Consider the following 19,212-nt stretch of genomic DNA (forward strand, 5'->3'; position numbering starts at 1 on the left):
TGGTGGTCCAAGTCAGGTCATAACTCGGATATAAATGCATAGATGAGAGTCAAATTCCGAGCTTCAGGCTTTATGTCGGCTTACCACCTGTACGGTACATTGAAGCGGCCGTGGAAACACGACATTGTATAGTTCGTAACACGCTCATAAGCAAGTCTCTTTCTCCGAAGAGATACGAGTACGAAAAAAGAATTCTAGACTTGGACCTTTTCCGATTGGTACCCTGTGGCATGACAGATGGATGTGATGTGTCATATGTATGAGTGTATTGGGTATCGTATCTCTGCTCGTGTCGTCCGTGACCCATCCAAGTAATTCCCGATATTTCCAAAGTCGTGAACGCCCACAAATGCCAAATATGCCTTCCATAGCCAAAACACCTTCAATGCAAACACAGTCACTCCTATAGTTCCTCACATGTCGGCTTCTACTTCCATGTCTTTCGGCTCCTTGGGCTCCTGCGATTCGTGGAACTGGATAGCGTCGTCGATATAGCTTAGCACAGCACCCAGACTGTCCTCGTCCTGGACATCCAGCTTGAGAAAAGAGACCATGCTGAACCCATCAATAAGCTCGGCAACAGCCTTGTTCAGCTTATGGAAAGATGATCCGCTCATCAGGCTCTCGGTCGACGCTGGGTCTCTGTATTTCCTCTCTTCCTCGGTTGTTGTCTTCTTGCGCGCCGGATCATCCTCGATCAAATCTGCATCGACATCAACGAATCGTTTGAGGTCGCGCTTCGCTATCTGTCCCTTCACCAGGTCCATCTTGCTCAGTATGTTGATGTGCGGCATCTCCAGCATCATCATGGCGCTCATGGCGGAGAGTGTGCCAGAGAAGAACTTGGGTCGATCGATGACAAAGGTCGCTTCGAGGAGGTAGGCAGCGCACATGCGTATGTTGAGTGAACCCGTCATGAGATGCTTCACCAGGTTTGGTAATATCGGTACGTGGGTGTACAACTCGATCTGGCCTGGCATGTCGAACACGATGAGGTACTCCTCAGTAACCTCCTCAAGCGGGTCCGTCAGCCAGTCGAGGTTCTCCATGAGGAACTCAAAGCAGTATATCAGGCCGCCGTTGGGCCCCAAGCTCATCTCTTCCATGACATCTTCTAGACTAATCAGGTCCTTGATATCTAGATCGGGCTCGAATGCGAATTCTTCGGCGGCGGGATCCAGGTTCACGTAGAAGCATGGACGTTTGCTGTTCTGGAGGTGCTGGATGAGGGCTGTACAGAAGGTCGACTTGCCAGCGCCTTAAAGGTACGTCAATGTATGTCTCGCGAATAATTCGTAGAAGGACATTTCTTACCAGCTGGCCCCTAATCTTGTTAGTCTGCGATGACACCCGTGAAAGAGCGATTAACATACCATAACCAGGGTTCCATATTTAGACATGTTCGCGGATGGTTTCTCAGATGATGCGGCGCGTCATTCGGCTACACAAATTCAGCGAAGGGTTCTGCCCGAGGCGGTGAGATGGGGGGGAGTCCGTGGGATGTGGGGAGGCCGTTTGATTGGTTTGACTGGGCTGATAGGGCCTAACAACCGTGGAGGTACCTGGGTTTGAATAGCGTGATTTTAGCTTTTTTCGAAGGGTTCGGCAATTTGAACGACGCCAAATCTGCGACGTGCATAAATCATCCACTCCCCCAAGTCGACCCCTCCTTTCCTCACCAACCTATTCTTCCGTCTATAAGAACGCCGTCGAAAGTCGTAAACTACTTCTCTTCGAAATCAACCGCCAAAATGACTGTCCCTAACGGAAACGGCAAGGTATGTCTAATGTACCCCTCCAGGATGAATTGCATCAGTCTAACACAAAATCCAGAGCACCTTCCTCTTCACCTCAGAGTCGGTTGGCGAGGGTCACCCGGTGAGTTATGACTGTACGAAATGCGTGTGAGACACACACTGACTTCGCATCTCCACACCTGTAGGATAAGATCTGGTTCGTATCTTCTTGTTCTCTTTCTCAATTGCTTTCGGAGGTCGTCTTATTCAGAGCGATAAGACACGTATACGTTCGGCGTAATGTGATAGACGGCGTTCCCCACTTCCTGAAACCACGACTTTCTCCACCGCTGAACACGGACGCTGACTGTATTCCAGCGATCAAGTCTCGGACGCCATCCTCGATGCCTGCCTCAAGGAGGACCCCCTCTCCAAGGTCGCTTGCGAGACCGCAGCCAAGACCGGTATGATCATGGTCTTCGGTGAGATTACCACCAAGGCCCACCTCGACTACCAGAAGATCATTCGTGGTGCCATCAAGGACATCGGTTACGACTCCTCTGAGAAGGGCTTCGACTACAAGACATGCAACGTCCTCGTTGCTATTGAGCAGCAATCGCCCGACATTGCTCAGGGTCTCCACTACGAGGAGGCTCTCGAGAAGCTCGGTGCTGGTGACCAGGGTATCATGTTCGGATATGCCACCGACGAGACCCCCGAGCTCCTTCCTCTGACCGTCCTCCTCTCCCACAAGCTGAACTCGGCCATGACCAAGGCCCGCAAGGATGGTACTCTGCCATGGCTGCGACCCGACACCAAGACTCAGGTCACTGTCGAGTACGCCCACGATGGCGGTGCCGTCGTCCCTCTCCGTGTTGACACCGTCGTCGTCTCTGCCCAGCACAGCGAGGACATCACTACCGAGAAGCTCCGCGAGGAGATCAAGGAGAAGATCATCAAGCAGGTCATCCCCGAGAAGATGCTTGATGACAAGACCGTCTACCACGTAGGTTCCTCACAAACACCACGTAATTCGACTGTATACTGACAGATACTAGATCCAACCCTCCGGTCTTTTCATCATCGGTGGTCCCCAGGGTGACGCCGGTCTTACTGGACGTAAGATCATCGTTGACACCTACGGTGGTTGGGGTGCCCACGGTGGTGGTGCTTTCTCCGGAAAGGACTACTCCAAGGTCGACCGTTCCGCTGCCTACCTTGCGCGCTGGATCGCCAAGTCACTCGTGAACGCCAAGCTGGCCCGCCGCGCACTCGTGCAGCTGTCATACGCCATCGGTGTCGCCGAGCCCCTCTCTCTCTTCGTTGAGACATACGGTACCTCCGACAAGTCCTCGGACGAGCTCGTCGAGATTGTCAAGAACAACTTCGACCTTCGCCCCGGTGTCATTGTCAAGGAGCTTAACCTCATCAACCCCATCTACTTCCAGACCGCTAAGAACGGTCACTTCACTAACCAGGAGTTCACCTGGGAGAAGCCCAAGGAGCTCAAGCTCTAATTTTAATGCCTTTTGCATACAGTGCGCATGAATCAACTTCATCGCACATCAAGATTTAACGACGACATGGATCGCGAATGAGAAAGATTTGCATATCTTTGGGAGGCGGGTAAAGAGCCTTTTCAACAAGTGTTTCAACGGCGTCCAAGGGCATTTTTATACCCCATGATACCAGCCCGTTCTGTATCTTCCAAAAGTTTCATTTGCAGATTTCCTTTTCATATAGAGACAGCCTAGGGCAGGCTGTAGATACAAAGAGCTTCAACAATGGGGCCGCAGTACGTTGTCAACACGTACGTGAGTTGTGTCGCGCGACAAGCGCGAATTGGTGGTGGCTGGGGTCGGCAGGATAATGAAGAAATCAATCAAGAACCAGTTCGACTACACTGGAGGATCAAACCTTCAGCGCAGTCAAGAACGCTTCATCGACGCAACAAAGTCATTATTCCAACTGCCGTGATGCGGGATTATGCGCTACATGATAACACTGGGTCCGGGACAAGGACAATGCATCATGACGCGACTTTGGTGCGTGAATTCGTAATACTTGGCTATCCTTTTCCGCATATCGTCGGTACAAAACCAGAGCACCCCAAAATGAGCCGTTTCGGACTGCTTTCGAAAGCGAGAGTCCCATGTTATCTTGCCAAGTAGGCATGTGACCTTACGACTCATGATCCACTCCGACAATCGGCCTATCCGCAGCAGACATCGCGTCGAGGACGGGACCAGAGACATGCTGTAGGAAGAGTAGTAAATATATTTATACATACAAGAAAGTAATGAAAAACATCTAAATATTGGTATTCTGATTTGATGCCCAAAAGTGAAAGAGTAGAAATGCGCTTGTCGTGGCTTTATCCAAAGCCGGTATCCAGTCCATCCAACTCCTATAACCTATGCTCATGCTATGCGTAATGTCGTCTGTGCGTTCTAATGCCAAAAAGTGATAAATGACGATGACCGTTGAATCGTCCAACCATGTCTCTTCTTCCCCTCTAGTTTCAAGGTATGCCGACCTAGCCGACAACACTCCCACTGCCTACGCTACCACCAAGGTCCCAGTAATTCCTTTGTGAGTTGCTACTCCTCTTGCTCTTCTTGGTACTCTGACTAGCGCAGCTTGAGCTACTCCTCAGCTTTGTCTTGTCCTTCAAGCCACTGGCTGGAGGTGTGTAGTAAGTAGCGAAGCGACGCGACTCCCTCGAGTGAGAGGCGGACGACGTGGGGAGTCTACTATCTGACGTCGTCCGATTTACCAAAGGGTGGTGTTGGCGGATGATGGCTGCTCGGCGGGCGGAGCTAAGGTTGTTGTCGTTTGTAGCTGTAGAAGGGGCGCTAGCGGTACGGATGGGTTGGGGTGGAAGGACAGGTTGCGAAGAGGAGATGCTGGGGCGGCGAGACGAGAAGCGTTTCATGAGAAAGTTGAAGATCATCTTTACGTCAATCTCGCGTTCCCAGTACTCGCGCTCTCGGGCTAGGTCATCGGCGATGGTTGTGGTGGGAACAGAAGGGTTGTGGATGTGAGAGGAGGCCGTGGCTTCAGTATCGGTTTCGGTAGGCTCTTCTTCGATACCCCATAGTGATGCTTCGCTGTAGGTGTTTGAGGTTTGCGCAGGGAAAGTAGGTGCGAATTGAGCAGACGAAGGGGTTGTGGTAGGTTGTGAACTCGGTATCGAAGACAGGGGCTCAGATACGACTGTCGTGTTGGATATCACTGGTGTAAGACCCGCGTACTCTGGTGTTAGTTGTGTTCGCTGGTATGTTGAGAAAGCTCCAGGATGCTCAGAAAGCTGATTGACTAGTGATCCCAGTTCCTGGGCTACTCTTTCGAGCAGCTTTGTCTGCCAGGTATCATCGGAAAAACGGGACGCGTCGATGCCTGCGTCTTGTAGAGCCTTGTCTGCTGAGAACTCAATGGCGGGCGATCCTGGTGTGGGTGTTGCGGCCTCGTCAGGTAGGGCCTCTCCAAAGATGACTGAAAGAGTGTCTTCATCCAGGCCTATAAGATCCCTGATGACCCGTCGCGTGATCCGTTGCCAGAAGGAGAGATTCTCAGTGCCTTCCTCTGACGAGTCGCTCACATCTGACACAGATTGCGCAGTGTGTGGTTTTGTGCTCGTTGTCGCCTTTTGCGCATCAGCCCGACTCGCTCCATTGCTGACCATGCTCATTCGCCGTCTCCGCCTTGTCTCCTTCTCGATCTCTTCCAGTAATGCTTTGCTTTGCTCAAGTCGCCATCTCTCGATGCGCTGTCGCTTCTCCTGCTCTGTGTTGGTCTCCTCGTGGTCATCGAGGACGGAAAGGTGCCGCTGCACGCTGGAACGTCGTCTGGGTGCTCGTCGCCGCTGTCGCTCAAACTGCCACATGTGTTCCTGCATAGTTGCGTCCGGCTTGAACTCGCCCAATCCATCATGGGTCGGTAATACAGTATCACCGCTCTCCTGCAGCCTGCTTTGTAGTCTGCTCAACGGCGCGCCATATTCAGATGGCTCATGGAAGGCGTGTAGCCCGTCGTCTAAGCTGTCTAGCTCCTCTTCTGTCCCAAGAAACGAGCCACCTTCTTCATCTTGTTCAGACTGCGCAGCAGTCTCGAGTGAGCCAAACTCGCTGAAGCGTGACAGGCCAGCTGTCCGTGGCGTTCGGTCGGTCGAGGTGGTATGTGTGCGAGTGGTAGCAGAAGGCGCACCCGGGGAGAAGAGGACCCATTCTTCTGACTGATCCAAGGTTCGTACAGGCTGTAACAATGCCGTCGCGGGCTCGGTGGTGGGTTCTGGTGCGTTGTAGGAGACCTGTCGGCCGGCCTGCGGTCGATGTTGCTGTATGGCCGCCATGGCGTAGTAGTCTAAGTTGGGCAGCGACGTAGGTTGTAGTAGTGGCGATAGAGGAGTCAAGTCCTCTTAGGCAAGGCGCGAGGACGTGGCACAGATGATATGTTGATAGGGTATGTTGCGAGGTAATAGGATAGTATAAACGCGTCGCGGTAGGAGCAGTGTGTTCCTTATCGTCTTGTTGGCTTCATGCCTCGTTGCGACGTTAACCACTACCCTAGCGGTGTGAGGGGGATGGCCTGCGGGCAGTTGTACCTATGATGTCCACACAGACGTCGCTAGGGACACGCTAAACGAAACAAGCCGTCTACTGCAGGCGGCGGATGATCAGTCGCAAGACCGGTAGCACAGGACGTGATTAGCCTTATCTAAAGGGGGTTTGAAACACGCAGGAAACAGGAGATTTGGGAGAGGCAGCAGAAATATAATCCAGCGAAGATGTGTCAGAGGCTGAATCTAGGCTGGGGCGCTGAGGTTTACATACACAATAGGGAGATGCAGGTGAAGGGACCATCCCCCATGCACGCCAGCTCGCAGCTTCCCTGATAAGATAGACTGCTTAGCCCCGCCGCATCAACCTCCCCCACCAATCGCCTACTACAGACGCTCTGAGTGATGATGAGATGAGCCAACGATGACTTATCTTGCGCCATAACACGTATGCCCTGACTCTGCGAAACCGAAGAAGGGCCTGAAACATTTTCTAGCGACGGCAACTTACCAGCTAGAAAATGATGCGCGTCTGGGAAGTTCGTCAGTGGTCACGCCATTACGCATAGTATGCGCTCATAGAGTCGCACCCCTTCACCCCTACCTCTACAAGCCCGTCAGACTGCATGCAGCAAGGCGCAACCGCATGCTATTCTCATCACCAACAGACCCTGTGCGGCTCCGTATGCAGATGCAGCCGCCGAGCTGACTGTGGCCATGAATCCCGAAGAACCTTGTGAAGCATCGTCATGTACAAAACGTAGTCCGAAAATCCGAAAATGTTGCGTCACAAACAGCTATACCCCGAATCTTGCCCTCTCCGATCATCGCCCCGATTCGGCGAGTTGCTGCCCGCTTGACTTACCCAATCGAGGAGTCCAGGTGAATGTATACCAAGCACGGCAAGGAACAACTCTTTGCAGAGTTTGATATGGAGTTGAGTTGCCCCTTGAGTCACGACGGCTACGTCAGACTCAATTGTTTTGTGAACAGCGCCACTGATGTGCGCAAAAGATCTGTAGAATGAATAAACATATGCGCATGCTGTGCTACTTAGGTATCTCCAAACGACGCTAACCAAGTATGGTACAGATACAAGAAAACGCCGTGCAGCTATACAGTGAGTGTCAACAAAACGTCGCTATCGATAATGTCATGTTCTCGTCAATCGCATCTTCAAGACGCCGAATCATACTCGGCACCGAAGATGCGCTTCGCGTCTTCCTCGTTCATCTCCTCACCTTCGCCGACATCAGTCCACCTCTTCGTGATGCGTGATTTCTCTCCGGGTCGTCCCTTGAGCACGCACTCGCCGTTGCCTTGACAAATTTCTTGTCGCCCTAGGTTCTTGAAGCGGGGGCCTAGCGGTCCGTTAACGTAATGGTACTGGCCCAAAAAGCGGTATTGTCGAGGGTCGCTAAGTGGGTAAAACTTGTCGCCCCAGTGACCAGCAAAATAGAACCACGAAGTAGGTGCGCGCGGGTTAAGGTTGGATGCAACCAGTCGGTCAGATCGATAGTCGTACTTGTACGAGTACATGTTCATGACGGGATCCCAGAGAGGACCACGGTCAGTCACATCGTGCAGAATGCCACCGGGTAGGACGTATGGATGTACACCTGCTGTCGCGTACATGGCGTGGGTACCGGTGGCAGAGAAGCCGATGGGCTAGGCATGTTAGTTTCGCATTATAGCGCTAGGACAATAGACTCACCCTCTGTCCACTCTTCTCTACAGCGTCCCATGTGTACGCTTCACCAAAGCTATGCTCACTGAAGAACACTGCCTTAGGCTCGCCATGCTGAAATCTGACCACTGTGTGTTCCCAGTCACCGACGTGGTTGCCGAAGCGGATGTTGAACACAGCATTTCCAAGGTTGTAGCTGTAGAAGAAGAACCAGAAAGCGTCAACCACACCATCACCCTTGTCTACTACAACCAACGGGACGGGCGCATCACTTCTACCACCAACAACCTTCTTGCCAGTGAAGCTGCGGCGACTGTAACGCAGCTCTGATCTCCAATGCTTGTCATCGTTGTCATCAACAAGCTCATCGCCTTCATTTGTGTTCGAAGGGACTGGAAGTCCTGGGGCTGTGGGGTCTGGCCGGATACCGCCTCGGTCCCTAGTATCGCCATCACCTACATGCCACCAGCTAGACTTTTTGCCATCCTTGTCCTCTATAAGGTGTCCAGGAGGCCCGCTATGGTAATCGCCATCATTGTCTTCGTCGTCGTCGTCATTTCCATCACTTGGCGCATTGGGTATGTTGTAGTCCGCACCCAACCACGACGGACGGTCCTCGACATTGTCATCGCTCTGGAGATATACAAATCGTCCCCACTTGTTAAGGTCTCCAAGATTGCTGATGTTCGGGTGATCACTAGATGCTTGCAGAGGCGTGTAATTCAGATGTGGTGTGGTGTGTATCAAGTGTTCTGCCATGTCTCCTGGCCAGTACTCCTCTCCTGAGAAGAGATGAATGAGCGGCGCGTGGTCCAAAACATATTGCGGTACCTCGAGTGCCTCGTCCGGCGTGTAATCAGCGGGGATGTTCCGCGCATCGTTCCAAAAGTCATTCAAGTTCAACTTGACTTCATCCCTGTCCTCCGTTGTCTTCTGGCTGTGGGCCTTGAATGTCTGCGTAGTCCATTGTGCCTTGTTCAGGTGCGACAGGCCACACATACCGAACCAACCACAAGCCTTCCGGTCTACCCAGGACCGTGACGATGCGACCCATTCCGCCTCATCTGCGCGTTCGCTCGAGGGGGTCAAGTTTTCAAAAAGAACGTTTTGGTATAGTTGCGAGAACGAGAACAACCCAAAGAAGGTGCCCGCAGCGGCGATGGCGGGTTTCCTGCCCTTCATTTGAACGTCGTCCTCGTTCAACGAGTTGTCGAGGCCAGCGAGAGACGTGGAAGCTTCCGCAGCTGGCTCTGATGGGGAAGAATGCGCTATAGGAATGTCGATGGTGGGTAGGGTCTGAGTTTCGGAAGCGTCCTGCGCAGCGTTTGGTGATTCGGTCGGAGGATATATTGCTATCGGAGCGTACTCAGGTACATCTATTGAAGATATGGATGACGAAGGAAGCGATGACGGAAGGACCGCCTGAAGTGGGACCTGCCCTCCGCCATGTTGAAGGTATGGGACAATGGGCACTGACTGGTTAGCTTTTCATCCAAGGCTCAAACAGGCAAGGCAGGGAACGTTTGAAGCGGAGTAGGAACGACCTGAAGCCGATACTGCCGGATGGCTGACAAAAAGATGTCAGGTGTGGCAGGTGTGGCTTCGAGATCCTGCAATCGACCATGCGACGCGATGCCGGTGATGGCAAGTGTAGGTAACAACCGGCATGATCGGCAGCATGGAGGCCATCGCAAGGTCCACAAACATGTGAATTGAGCTAATGGCATATGCAAAAGTGGGGAGGGCGCGGAGGTGACGGAAAGGTCATGATGACTTGAAGTGCTATAATCTGGCCGGACATGCGCGGAAGCACACTTACTGATGCGGATAGAAGGCCGTAGCCAGCCGATTTGATACCAAAACCAGACTTGGAGGATGTGAAGCGTTCGATGTGAGCTTACGCACAATGTAACAATGGAAGAAGATGCGCGATGGAAGCTGGAATTGAGGTGGCGCGTATCTTTGGTGTTTGATGCATGTCTGATAGCTGCCGGCTGGGCGCACGTCGTCACCACTAGTTAGAGATGCAGCGGGGACCTCGGCAGCCATGCGGCTCGCAACTTGGCTTCCAGGCACGGGCTGCTGCACACCCATTATCCACACTATGGGGAGGGGTTGACTGGTCTTAGCTGTGGCTTGTTGCATGCTTCTGCCACTCTATGACGGATCTGGATTGTGGAAGTCCCCAGACAAGGGCCAGATTGGAAGCATGGGAACGAGGTCTGAGTAGCAACGCCCTTGTTGGTTGATCGCGCTATACAAAAAACAAGCATGGTAGGCTGAGCGCAATAATATCCATCCTACCATCATCTTATGGCAAAAGAGAACTTGCAACGGCCAAAAAAGATAGAACTGTCTCCCCACCATGAGTCGAACAAGGGACCTTCTGATAACAGCAGATATTACAGTCAGACGCTCTAAACCAACTGAGCTACGGGGAGAATGTTTCGTAACGAAACCGTGCTTGGTTTGGATGGAAGAATGACCAAATATAATATTTATAATCTCATCTAAGTTAGCGAGCTGCTACATGCTGAGGCTAGGCGCTCAAGCAAATTCGTTGTCAATTCGTACGCTTCTGTCAAGTAGCCCCACCACTGCTGACCTTGCAATCCTTCAAGCTTGCGCCAACGCACGACAAAGCCGCTAACCATGGCCAAACCCGAAGAGGATGAATGGGAGTACGAGTACGACGACAATGAGACAGAAGATTTTTATATCCCGCTCGACTTGTCCAATGTCCCCTCTGCGCAAATTCCCATGGTCTCGCAGGGTAGACCGGGTCACCCAACTTTACTCAAGAGCAGATTGCGTGCGCTGAATGCAGCGCGAGGTCAACCAGCTGAATTCGCTGCCAACAACAATAACGATGTGCAAGAGACGGCTACCATGGGAGAAGTCCAAGTCGTCGGCCTTCACACATCGAATCCACTGATCATGTATAACGGCCAGTTACTAAGTTGCCATTGGACGTCGACCATCGGAACCGACATGTTTTTCGTGAAGCCAGATGCGAACGCTTCGACTCAATCACAGGTCCTGCGGTCTCTGCCATCAGTCGACTTGTTGGCTCTGGGATCCGCAAAGCTGGTAGCAAAGGTTGGACGTCTGCGACCGCGCGATGATCTTGTCGACAACGCTGGCGATGCAGAACAGGCGACTGAGGTCACGCATACTCCAGGCGATGACCAGAACGCTGCGAGGAACATCCCGACCACTGCGAACACTCAGACTGCTACAAGTAACCAGGGCTCATCCGCGTCCTCGAGCTTTCTCGTCAGGCTGAATGAAGCCAAAGCAAAGAGAGGGGAGAAGTCGCGCTTGGTAATCGCGAAAACGTCAGAAGGCTCGCATCTGGTGGCGGAGAAGGCAGTGATAGGCTCTGCTGGTGCAGATTCTGGCACGTCGAAAACACATGATGACTCGCCCATGGGTGGCACATGAGGTGCATGGGAAAGCAGAGGCCAAAAGAAGTAGGACCACTGTATGCTCCTTCATACGAACGAGTAGTGGCGCAACCTTGAACATGGACAGGAGCATGAAAATTCGAGGCCCGATGACTGCAGATGTTTCGACACAAAATGCAGAGCATGGTAGGAGAGAGCGTTACGATGGAGTCTCTGTAACGAAGTTGCGCCACCACTGTATCAAAGAGAAAAAACAAACTTCCTCTTTAAGAGTACTCCTTCCTACTACACAAGAGCATACAGAGAGCTATATAGATATAGATTAAAAGCCTAGAAGACTACAATACTGTTAATCTTAATAAGTTTTCTTATTAGAAGATAATGTAGGCTGCAGGGTAAAGCTTGTTATGTCTTTACCTGTTCGGTTTTTCCCTCGTATACGGTGCCACCATGTATGGCATGAGCCTTCCACGCCATCACCAGTGCGCCTACCACATAGGAAGACGTTTGGGGGTATCTTTGTTCCAGATCGCACATGGCAATTCCTTCTGACGCGGGCTCTATGCACTCGATCGTCTCTTACATCAACCTATGATATTTTACTTGACTTCCCTTGTCTCTTACTTTCTGCACACAATCCACCTCTACCTATTTCCGATGCAGCGACCACCAGGCAAGCTCAGTATCCGCATAATTCCAGAACAGCCTGTGGACACTTCCGACACGCAGTCTCTCTCCTTACATTGGCTGTTTGGCAAAAACGGTGGATACGTGACCCGCCTCAAGGAGGATTACCGGCAAGATACCCCGAATGAATTATTCACATCTGCGAAAGCTGAGGCACGAATCATAAGAGAGATTGCGGATTGGCTGCAGTCGCAAGAATGCGATGAATTCTGGACGCCCAGAGCACGGCAGCCTCGTCGAGTGAGCTACTTGTGTAATCGACTTGTCTTTGTCCTGACATGCACAGGCGCTTCCTACTGCTACCCAGCTACTCCGACAGTTAGAAAACCACGAATTCCTGCCAGCTACCTCTTCAAGCAAGACGACTGCTTTTGAAACTCTCGTCCGCGTCATTGCTTTGCAATTACTAGCAGCTTCCTATACTCACCTACCCCCTTCGAGCGCAAATCACATTCCTTTGTTCCAGCAGCGCAAAGAGACGAGATTCATTACAGCTCTACGATCTCATTCTCATTACCGCTTCTCTCCAGCCGCGGGTCATCAAGCCCGCCCACCTTCTGAAACGGATTCATGGCCCGACCTTTACGCTGGGCCATCGAACGAAGAGAAGTTAGCACAGCATGTCAGTCAGAAACGCAAATCACGCAAGCAAAGCAGCGATTGTGTTCCACAATTTGCGGCAAGCGGGTGGACAGACGGACCACCAGCCATTGTCGTACGCGAGGACTCACGAGGCTCCTTATCAAGAGAGAGCTCTAGCTCATCGTCGGAGCCTGGGTTCTTCTCACGACTCATATGTCAGGCAGCAGTGCCAAAGAACTATCGTCGTAAGCACAACACCATGTTTCTGAACCGAGCCCGAATTTCTTCGAAGAAAAAGAGGCAAAAGCAGTTGCGCTTTGAACGCACGCATGAAAATCGCTCTGAGCGTCAAGACATCAGTTCCCAGCCAGTTCAACGTATACCCTCAGTACATCGTCTCCGGCATACCCAGTCGGCTCCGCGAATCGGATTCGAGACGGAAGAGGCAACACCTGTCGAAAGTCCACAAGACGGAAAGCGTCACGGCTCAGACCCGTCCATAGGAAGCCCACTCAACTACTCTTTTGAAATACCTGAAACACATCGTACATCTGTTACACCAAATGCAAGTTGGTGTCCAGGGTCTTCTGGGGAAGGTATGATGAGGGCTTGCGGACGAGGCGACCTTATCGCTCCTCAGGAATATTTCGACGATATACCAGACACGCCAGAGTTTGAACGCCACCAGCAATCTCAATGGAAGATACCCCTTTGGCGACACAGATACACTGGCCCCGTATCACCGCCCTCTACTGTCTCATCCTCCCAGTCAGCCGTGTCGAGTCTGATCACATCAGCTGTTGACTACTTTACAGAAGTACACACCGACAAGCACATCACCCATCAGACTGACAACTGTGACATCGCTGCAGAAGAACATAGCGATGCTGGTCCAGAACTTGAAGATGACCCAAGGCTGCGAAAGATGTTGGGTGGTATAGTGACCACGCCCTGCGAGGATGAATCAAGTGATAGTGACATGGAGAGAAACAAGAAAAGGAAGGGTATCAAAGAATCAGAGGCCACAGCTTGCGAGCTTGCAGAACGTTTCCGAGGTGAAACAGGAGACGGGATCGACCATTCAATGGCCAAAGTGACTTGGTGATACTACATATATGTTACAGAAGAACTGATGGTATGCGCGAAGCTGGCTTATCTAGATACTCTGCTCCTATGCGAGACTACCTAGGAAGCTTTGCTTCAGCAGCAGTTCTGTACATCCTGTAAATATAAGTCGACCGCAATCCCAGGACAGGATTGTCAAAGTCATTCTCCCTCTTCTCGTGTAGCTTGAAACCAACTTTCTCCAAGACATTCTGACTAGATGCCAGCTCGGTATCGGTATGTGCCTCTGCATAGTCGTATCTCGGCGCAAGCCTGTTCCTGATGATCCTGTCATCGCCTTCTACATGCTCATCCTTTGTATTTCCATTGTGTGCGGCTCGTCCGAGGACTTCCGGCATGTAATTTGCCAAGTCGCGTCCCGAGTAATGCTCAAAGAACAATGGCATAAATGCGCGCAACGCTTCGGTAGCATACCCATGGCCCCAGTACGAGGCATTGAACATGTAGCCGATCTCTGGGGCGCGGACTGCTCCGATCAGTCCGATGACATCGGGGCCTTCGTGTGGCGCTAGGAGGACGATTGCGAAGTTCCAGTTCCCTTCAACCTGGTGGCACTGCTGATGGTTAGTATATGTACAATTGTAATTGACGGGACGATATGCTTACACCTTGTATCCATGCTTTCGCACCCTCAAGATCATCCGAAGGGAGAATAGAAGTATGCATCATAACCTCCGGATGCTTCCGCATCAACAATATATCCTCTGCATCTTCGAGGCGCAACGGTCGCAACAGCAGCCGTTCGGTCCTCGCAAACAAATTCGGGTCAACCACCACCATCGTCTCCAGCGTGCGGAATGAGAATTGAAATTCGAGCCATTGTTAGTCGTGTGTTGTGCGCTGATTAAGACTCACATCGTGTCGTGTCGTGTGTCATCAAGCTGGAGCAAGGCCTGAGCTGTACCTCGCAGGAGAACAAACACGCTTAACCGTTCTCAGACACCGACAGCTCCCGTTCCACGACCACAGCTGTTCAAACACACCGCATCCACAACGTCACAACCAATCAAGATGCCGTCCTGAACTTAATTTACATCATTTCCAAAGCTTCCTCGTCATTTCCGGTCAGACCCAGGCTTTACCATGTCGAATTCAATACTTTCCGCTTCCGCGAAGGGAGCCACCTTTCTCATCCTACTGCAGGTGGCTTCTCGGGCGCTGACGTTTGCCGTCAACCAGGTTCTGTTGAGGTTCCTATCACCAGAGTTATTGGGCGTCTCAGCTCAACTTGAGCTCTTTTCCATCTCCGTGTTGTATTTTGCGCGCGAGAGTCTGCGTGTGGCTTTACAACGTCAGGCACAAGGAACGCAGGCAGTCGTCAACCTTTCATATTTGGCTGTCCTGTTCGGCACGCCTCTGGCGTATCTTCTCGCGCTACTATGGCTGCGATCCGATACGCCGCATGTTCCGTACTTTGTGGAAGCGTTGCTTGTGTATTGTCTGGCCACCTTCTTGGAATTGCTCAGCGAGCCGGCATTTTCGGCTGTACAGCAGAAGCTGCTCTACAAGGTTCGAGCATCGGCTGAGAGCTCTGCTACTTTGCTGCGCTGCATCGGTACATGTGGCTCAGCGATCTTGGCTAGTCGAGCTGGTCTAGACATCGGAGTCTTGCCATTCGCCATCGGACAGTTGGCGTACGCCTTGGCTTTGCTCATCATGTATTCGTACAAAACGTGGCCTGTTGCGAAGAACGATGGCTTTTCGCTGTTCCCGGAAAGAGTTCCATCAACTCAGGAGAGTCCGACTTTGATAAACTACTTCTCGGCTCCTCTTTTGCGACTGACTGCGTCTCTTAGTCTGCAATCGGCTCTGAAGTATGTTCTCACCCAGGGGGACTCTCTTCTTATAACAACATTGGCATCTCTCGCAGATCAAGGCGCCTATGCGCTTGCCTCGAACTATGGAGGTTTGATCGCACGCATGCTTTTCCAGCCCATCGAAGAAAGTAGCAGGAACATGTTTGCAAAACTATGCGCCAATGTAGGATCGTCGCCTGGAACAGAGAAGAAAGATCCGAAGAAGTTAAACGAACAAAAGGACAACCTTGCGCAAGCTTCTAGAGTCTTGAGTACCATACTTCGTCTTTATGGAATCATCTCCTTGTTTGCAGTCACACTGGGACCTGAACTGGCTCCTGTGCTCCTTTCCATCGTCGCAGGGCAAAAGTGGTCTGCGACCTCGGCTTCAAAGGTGCTGTCAACGTACTGCTACTACATACCTTTCCTCGCTATCAACGGAGTGACTGAGGCTTTTGTAGCCGCGGTGGCCACCAACAAAGAGCTATATGCACAGTCCGTTTCCATGGGCATCTTCTTTGCACTCTTCGCAGGCAGTGCATGGTTCTTTATCGGGAAGCTTGAGATGGGAGGCAACGGTGTGGTGCTTGCAAATACAGTCAACATGGGTCTGCGTATCGTCTGGAATACCTGGTTCATCAGGAGGTTCTTTTCGAGAAACGGCTCCGAGTTCAATGTACTTGAGACGCTGCCATCCCTTACCGCAGTGGCACCCGCTGCCATCATACCTACATTGATGCGAACAAAACCTGCGATTGGATTTGTTGGAAGGTTCGGCGTCCTTGGAGACCTAATTAGCATGGGTGCAGTGGCCGGTATCTACGTTCTGCATGTTCTTTTCTTCGAGCGGCAGTTTCTTGTTGACTGCTATGGTATGCTTCGGCCATCGCGTTCTGCTCAGCAATCGAAGAAACCGAATTGAACGAACATGCTAAGAGTCGAGTGCTTTGTAGGGCTCATAGAAGGGCAACACTCGCTTTTAGTTTGAATGATACCTACTACAGGCTTTCAGCCCTTCCCAGCTAGCCGTACGCCCTTCTGCCATGCACAACAGGTAGTCAATCCCATCTCCTCCGTGTTGTATCTGTACTTTCAGTTGTGATTGGTTCAATCAGGTTTGTTGCTGACAACAGCCTTTTTGGCGTTCGCTCGATATCTACCAAGTTTCCCTTCCCCCAAACTGACCGCGATTCGCGAATCACTACAGCAGCGATACCTTCCACCACGTTGCTTAGCGACTACAGAGCAGGACCGATCTCGCGATCTATTCCTTCACAGACACTTCCGCCTTCGTCACGGCCGCGGGCGTTGAAGGTTCCTTCCCAGGTTCATGGTCATCACCTTATATGATTGGTCGGGCTGCTAGTGCCGAAGTTTTCCTTCGTGCAAGCAGTGGGACACCCCGCTACGTCACCACGAACACAGGAAGTTTACCCCAGAAAACACTGCGCATCACCGGACACTGTCGCTACAACCTCTCAAGTAATCTGGGGGTAATAGAAACTACGTTCCGAAACCTGGGGGTAATCAATATCACTCTTGCATAAAGCGGGAACACCAAAAACGCCGCTACGAGTTTCCTGGGGGTAAGAGAAACTAAGCCTCGAACTGGAACCCCATCAATCACGCCATCGAAATTCTACGGCTCGCACCGTCTCTTCCGCTTACTTCTTGGCTGACATCTGGAGCACCAATAGCAAATCTGGGGAACCTGCGCTACCAAAATGGTCACGACAGACGAGTCAAGACACCTCCATGGGTTGGTTGACATGGGCAGTAATGGCATCCGCTTCTCAATCACCGAACTAACGCCAGGGACACAAAGAATTTTGCCGACTGTGTATCTGGATCGGGCAGCTATTTCATTGTATGACGCTCAATACGAAAATGGCCAAGTCGTGCCGATTCCAGACGCTACGATCAAGCAAGTGGTCAAATCTCTGTTGCGTTTCAAAGCGACGTGTGAAGACTTCGGCGTACCTGAGAAGCAGATTCGCATTGTAGCTACGGAAGCTACCAGAAAAGCTAGCAATTCTGAGGACTTTCAAAATACGATCAAGGATGCTACTGGCTGGACCGTTCAACTTTTGTCGAAAGAGATGGAAGGCCAGGTCGGAGCGTTCGGTGTAGCAAGCTCATATCATAGGCCAACGGGGCTCATGATGGACCTAGGTGGAGGCTCTACGCAGATCAACTGGATGTCTAGTCGGGTCGGTTACGATGAAATTGAAATGTGCGAGAAAGGAAGTGCAAGCCTCCCGTACGGTGCTGCTGCCCTCATCAAGAGGCTTGAAGAAGCAGGCTCTCCCGACAGCGATGCTTTCAAGACGTTCGAAAGTCAAGTTCTCATGGACCTCAAAGCTGCAGTTCAAGACATAAAGATACCACAGCATCTGCTTGATCGTTCACATTCACCCGAAGGCCTTTCACTCTATCTGTCTGGTGGTGGCTTTCGTGGCTGGGGCTTCGTACTCATGTCGGAGCATGCAATTCAACCATATCCCATACCTATCATTAACGGGTTCCGTACCACCAAGGATGCATTCCATGATACGCTGGCTATACAAGCTGCCGTTCAAAAAGAGGATACTCCTGAAATCTTCCGTGTATCGGCTCGCAGAGCAAGTCAGGTTCCAGCAGTAGCTTTCCTGGTGAATTGCTTGTCTAAAGCACTACCGAGTATCAAGGACGTATACTTCTGTCAAGGAGGTGTAAGAGAAGGCATGTATTTCGCGGAGATGGACCCAGCAAACTGGTCGGACTGGCCCTTAGTGGCTGCCACAAGATCGTATGCCAAGCCGTCGAGCCATGAGTTTGTGGAAGTTTTGCAAAGAGCCAGTATGTCTATGCCAACACCGTCGCACCAAGAATTGTTCAGCATCGGTATGACGAGAGCATTCGCCTATACTATGTTTGCACACATGGCTCAAGTCAAGGATCTGCGAGCTGGATCTGCGCTTCGAAGCACTACCACCGGATTGTTTTCCGCCGCACATGGTTTGAGTCACGAAGACCGCGCGATACTTGCCATCTTTCTCTGCGAGCGCTATGGCGGTTACAGTTCAATAAGTCCTACGGAGCAGGACTTCTACCGCCGAATGCTGCAACTCGTGCCAGAACACTTGCAATGGTGGTGCATGTATACTGGTCGCGTTGCTGCAGTTTTGGCCAGCATATATCCTGCGGGTGTGGTTCGGGAGAAGAGAGTGGAACTGACTTCTCAATGGACGACGACAAAGAAAGGAAACGAGAAGTTGTGCGTAGACTTCAAGTTTAGTAAGGAACCGGATGAACTTGACGAAGGGCTCAATGCAGCACTGAGAAAGGTGGAAAAGGCGGGAAAGAAGAAGAACTGGATAGGAGGACACGGATACAAAGTGCTTTTGACGATCAATGGCAAGGAATACAGTGAGGATGATTAAGGGGCAGCCTTTGTGCTTTCGGCTCTCCGACAGAGTCGTGATGGCATAGTCTAGATTCTAGCTTCGCACGAGAATAGAACCTTAGTTGTTCAGCACAGTGGCGAAGATCGTGAAATCCAGGCCTTTGTAATCGCCAGTGGCACAGCAGCTGACACGGGGAAGCATCGTGACACGGTGGGCGGTGTATAATGACGGCTTCACTGGTCGTGCAA

At 51.5% G+C, this 19,212-nt stretch overlaps 8 protein-coding genes and 1 non-coding gene across 9 annotated transcripts; 4 read left to right on the top strand and 5 right to left on the bottom strand.

Annotated features, from left to right (window-relative positions):
* Positions 1-56: 56 nt before the first annotated feature.
* Positions 57-1,517, bottom strand: CC77DRAFT_992471 (hypothetical protein). Its single transcript, XM_018536385.1, has 3 exons — positions 1,374-1,517; positions 1,315-1,324; positions 57-1,258 (listed from the first exon to the last, which is right to left on the bottom strand). The coding sequence occupies exons 1-3, from the start codon at positions 1,398-1,400 to the stop codon at positions 414-416; spliced, it is 882 nt and encodes a 293-aa protein (XP_018384512.1). The 5' UTR covers positions 1,401-1,517; the 3' UTR covers positions 57-413.
* CC77DRAFT_183768 (methionine adenosyltransferase) lies at positions 1,476-3,387 on the top strand. The gene is made up of 5 exons (XM_018530517.1): positions 1,476-1,778; positions 1,834-1,878; positions 1,949-1,953; positions 2,115-2,742; positions 2,795-3,387. Exons 1-5 carry the CDS (start codon positions 1,752-1,754, stop codon positions 3,251-3,253), a joined length of 1,164 nt encoding a protein of 387 aa, XP_018384513.1. The 5' UTR covers positions 1,476-1,751; the 3' UTR covers positions 3,254-3,387.
* A 708-nt stretch (positions 3,388-4,095) lies between these two features.
* On the bottom strand, positions 4,096-6,571 carry CC77DRAFT_1021919 (hypothetical protein). Its single transcript, XM_018525359.1, has one exon. The coding sequence runs from the start codon at positions 6,085-6,087 to the stop codon at positions 4,273-4,275; it is 1,815 nt and encodes a 604-aa protein (XP_018384514.1). The 5' UTR covers positions 6,088-6,571; the 3' UTR covers positions 4,096-4,272.
* A 670-nt stretch (positions 6,572-7,241) lies between these two features.
* Positions 7,242-9,688, bottom strand: CC77DRAFT_1073278 (hypothetical protein; the record flags this gene model as incomplete). The annotated part of the gene is made up of 3 exons (XM_018529179.1): positions 7,242-7,962; positions 8,009-9,457; positions 9,644-9,688. The coding sequence occupies 3 exons, from the start codon at positions 9,686-9,688 to the stop codon at positions 7,471-7,473; spliced, it is 1,986 nt and encodes a 661-aa protein (XP_018384515.1). The 3' UTR covers positions 7,242-7,470.
* Positions 9,689-10,336: 648 nt separating this feature from the next.
* CC77DRAFT_t58 lies at positions 10,337-10,422 on the bottom strand. The gene has a single exon. It is a non-coding gene; the product is annotated as a tRNA-Tyr (tRNA).
* A 152-nt stretch (positions 10,423-10,574) lies between these two features.
* CC77DRAFT_1021922 (hypothetical protein) lies at positions 10,575-11,733 on the top strand. Its single transcript, XM_018525360.1, has one exon. The coding sequence runs from the start codon at positions 10,634-10,636 to the stop codon at positions 11,423-11,425; it is 792 nt and encodes a 263-aa protein (XP_018384516.1). The 5' UTR covers positions 10,575-10,633; the 3' UTR covers positions 11,426-11,733.
* A 312-nt stretch (positions 11,734-12,045) lies between these two features.
* CC77DRAFT_1096303 (hypothetical protein) lies at positions 12,046-13,762 on the top strand (the record flags this gene model as incomplete). Its single annotated transcript, XM_018529836.1, has 2 exons — positions 12,046-12,315; positions 12,362-13,762. The coding sequence occupies 2 exons, from the start codon at positions 12,046-12,048 to the stop codon at positions 13,760-13,762; spliced, it is 1,671 nt and encodes a 556-aa protein (XP_018384517.1).
* A 76-nt stretch (positions 13,763-13,838) lies between these two features.
* CC77DRAFT_938830 (acyl-CoA N-acyltransferase) lies at positions 13,839-14,562 on the bottom strand (the record flags this gene model as incomplete). The annotated part of the gene is made up of 2 exons (XM_018534640.1): positions 13,839-14,336; positions 14,389-14,562. The coding sequence occupies 2 exons, from the start codon at positions 14,560-14,562 to the stop codon at positions 13,839-13,841; spliced, it is 672 nt and encodes a 223-aa protein (XP_018384518.1).
* Positions 14,563-14,731: 169 nt separating this feature from the next.
* CC77DRAFT_992490 (Rft-1-domain-containing protein) lies at positions 14,732-19,000 on the top strand (the record flags this gene model as incomplete). Its single annotated transcript, XM_018536386.1, has 3 exons — positions 14,732-16,468; positions 16,857-17,101; positions 17,276-19,000. The coding sequence occupies exons 1-3, from the start codon at positions 14,866-14,868 to the stop codon at positions 18,998-19,000; spliced, it is 3,573 nt and encodes a 1,190-aa protein (XP_018384519.1). The 5' UTR covers positions 14,732-14,865.
* Between the last annotated feature and the right edge of the window lie 212 nt (positions 19,001-19,212).

Source organism: Alternaria alternata, assembly GCF_001642055.1.
Source record: "Alternaria alternata strain SRC1lrK2f unplaced genomic scaffold CC77scaffold_14, whole genome shotgun sequence".
In the NCBI taxonomy this organism is placed as follows: Eukaryota; Fungi; Ascomycota; class Dothideomycetes; order Pleosporales; family Pleosporaceae; genus Alternaria; species Alternaria alternata.

Excerpts from the sequence above, each read along its gene's own strand:
- CC77DRAFT_1021922 (XM_018525360.1), top strand. The coding sequence starts at position 10,634 with ATGGCCAAACCCGAAGAGGATGAATGGGAGTACGAGTACGACGACAAT.
- CC77DRAFT_992471 (XM_018536385.1), bottom strand. The coding sequence starts at position 1,400 with ATGTCTAAATATGGAACCCTGGTTATG.
- CC77DRAFT_183768 (XM_018530517.1), top strand. The coding sequence starts at position 1,752 with ATGACTGTCCCTAACGGAAACGGCAAG. Across the intron at positions 1,779-1,833 it reads TCCCTAACGGAAACGGCAAG|AGCACCTTCCTCTTCACCTC; the intron begins GTATGTCTAATG and ends CACAAAATCCAG. Across the intron at positions 2,743-2,794 it reads ATGACAAGACCGTCTACCAC|ATCCAACCCTCCGGTCTTTT; the intron begins GTAGGTTCCTCA and ends GACAGATACTAG.
- CC77DRAFT_1021919 (XM_018525359.1), bottom strand. The coding sequence starts at position 6,087 with ATGGCGGCCATACAGCAACATCGACCGCAGGCCGGCCGACAGGTCTCC.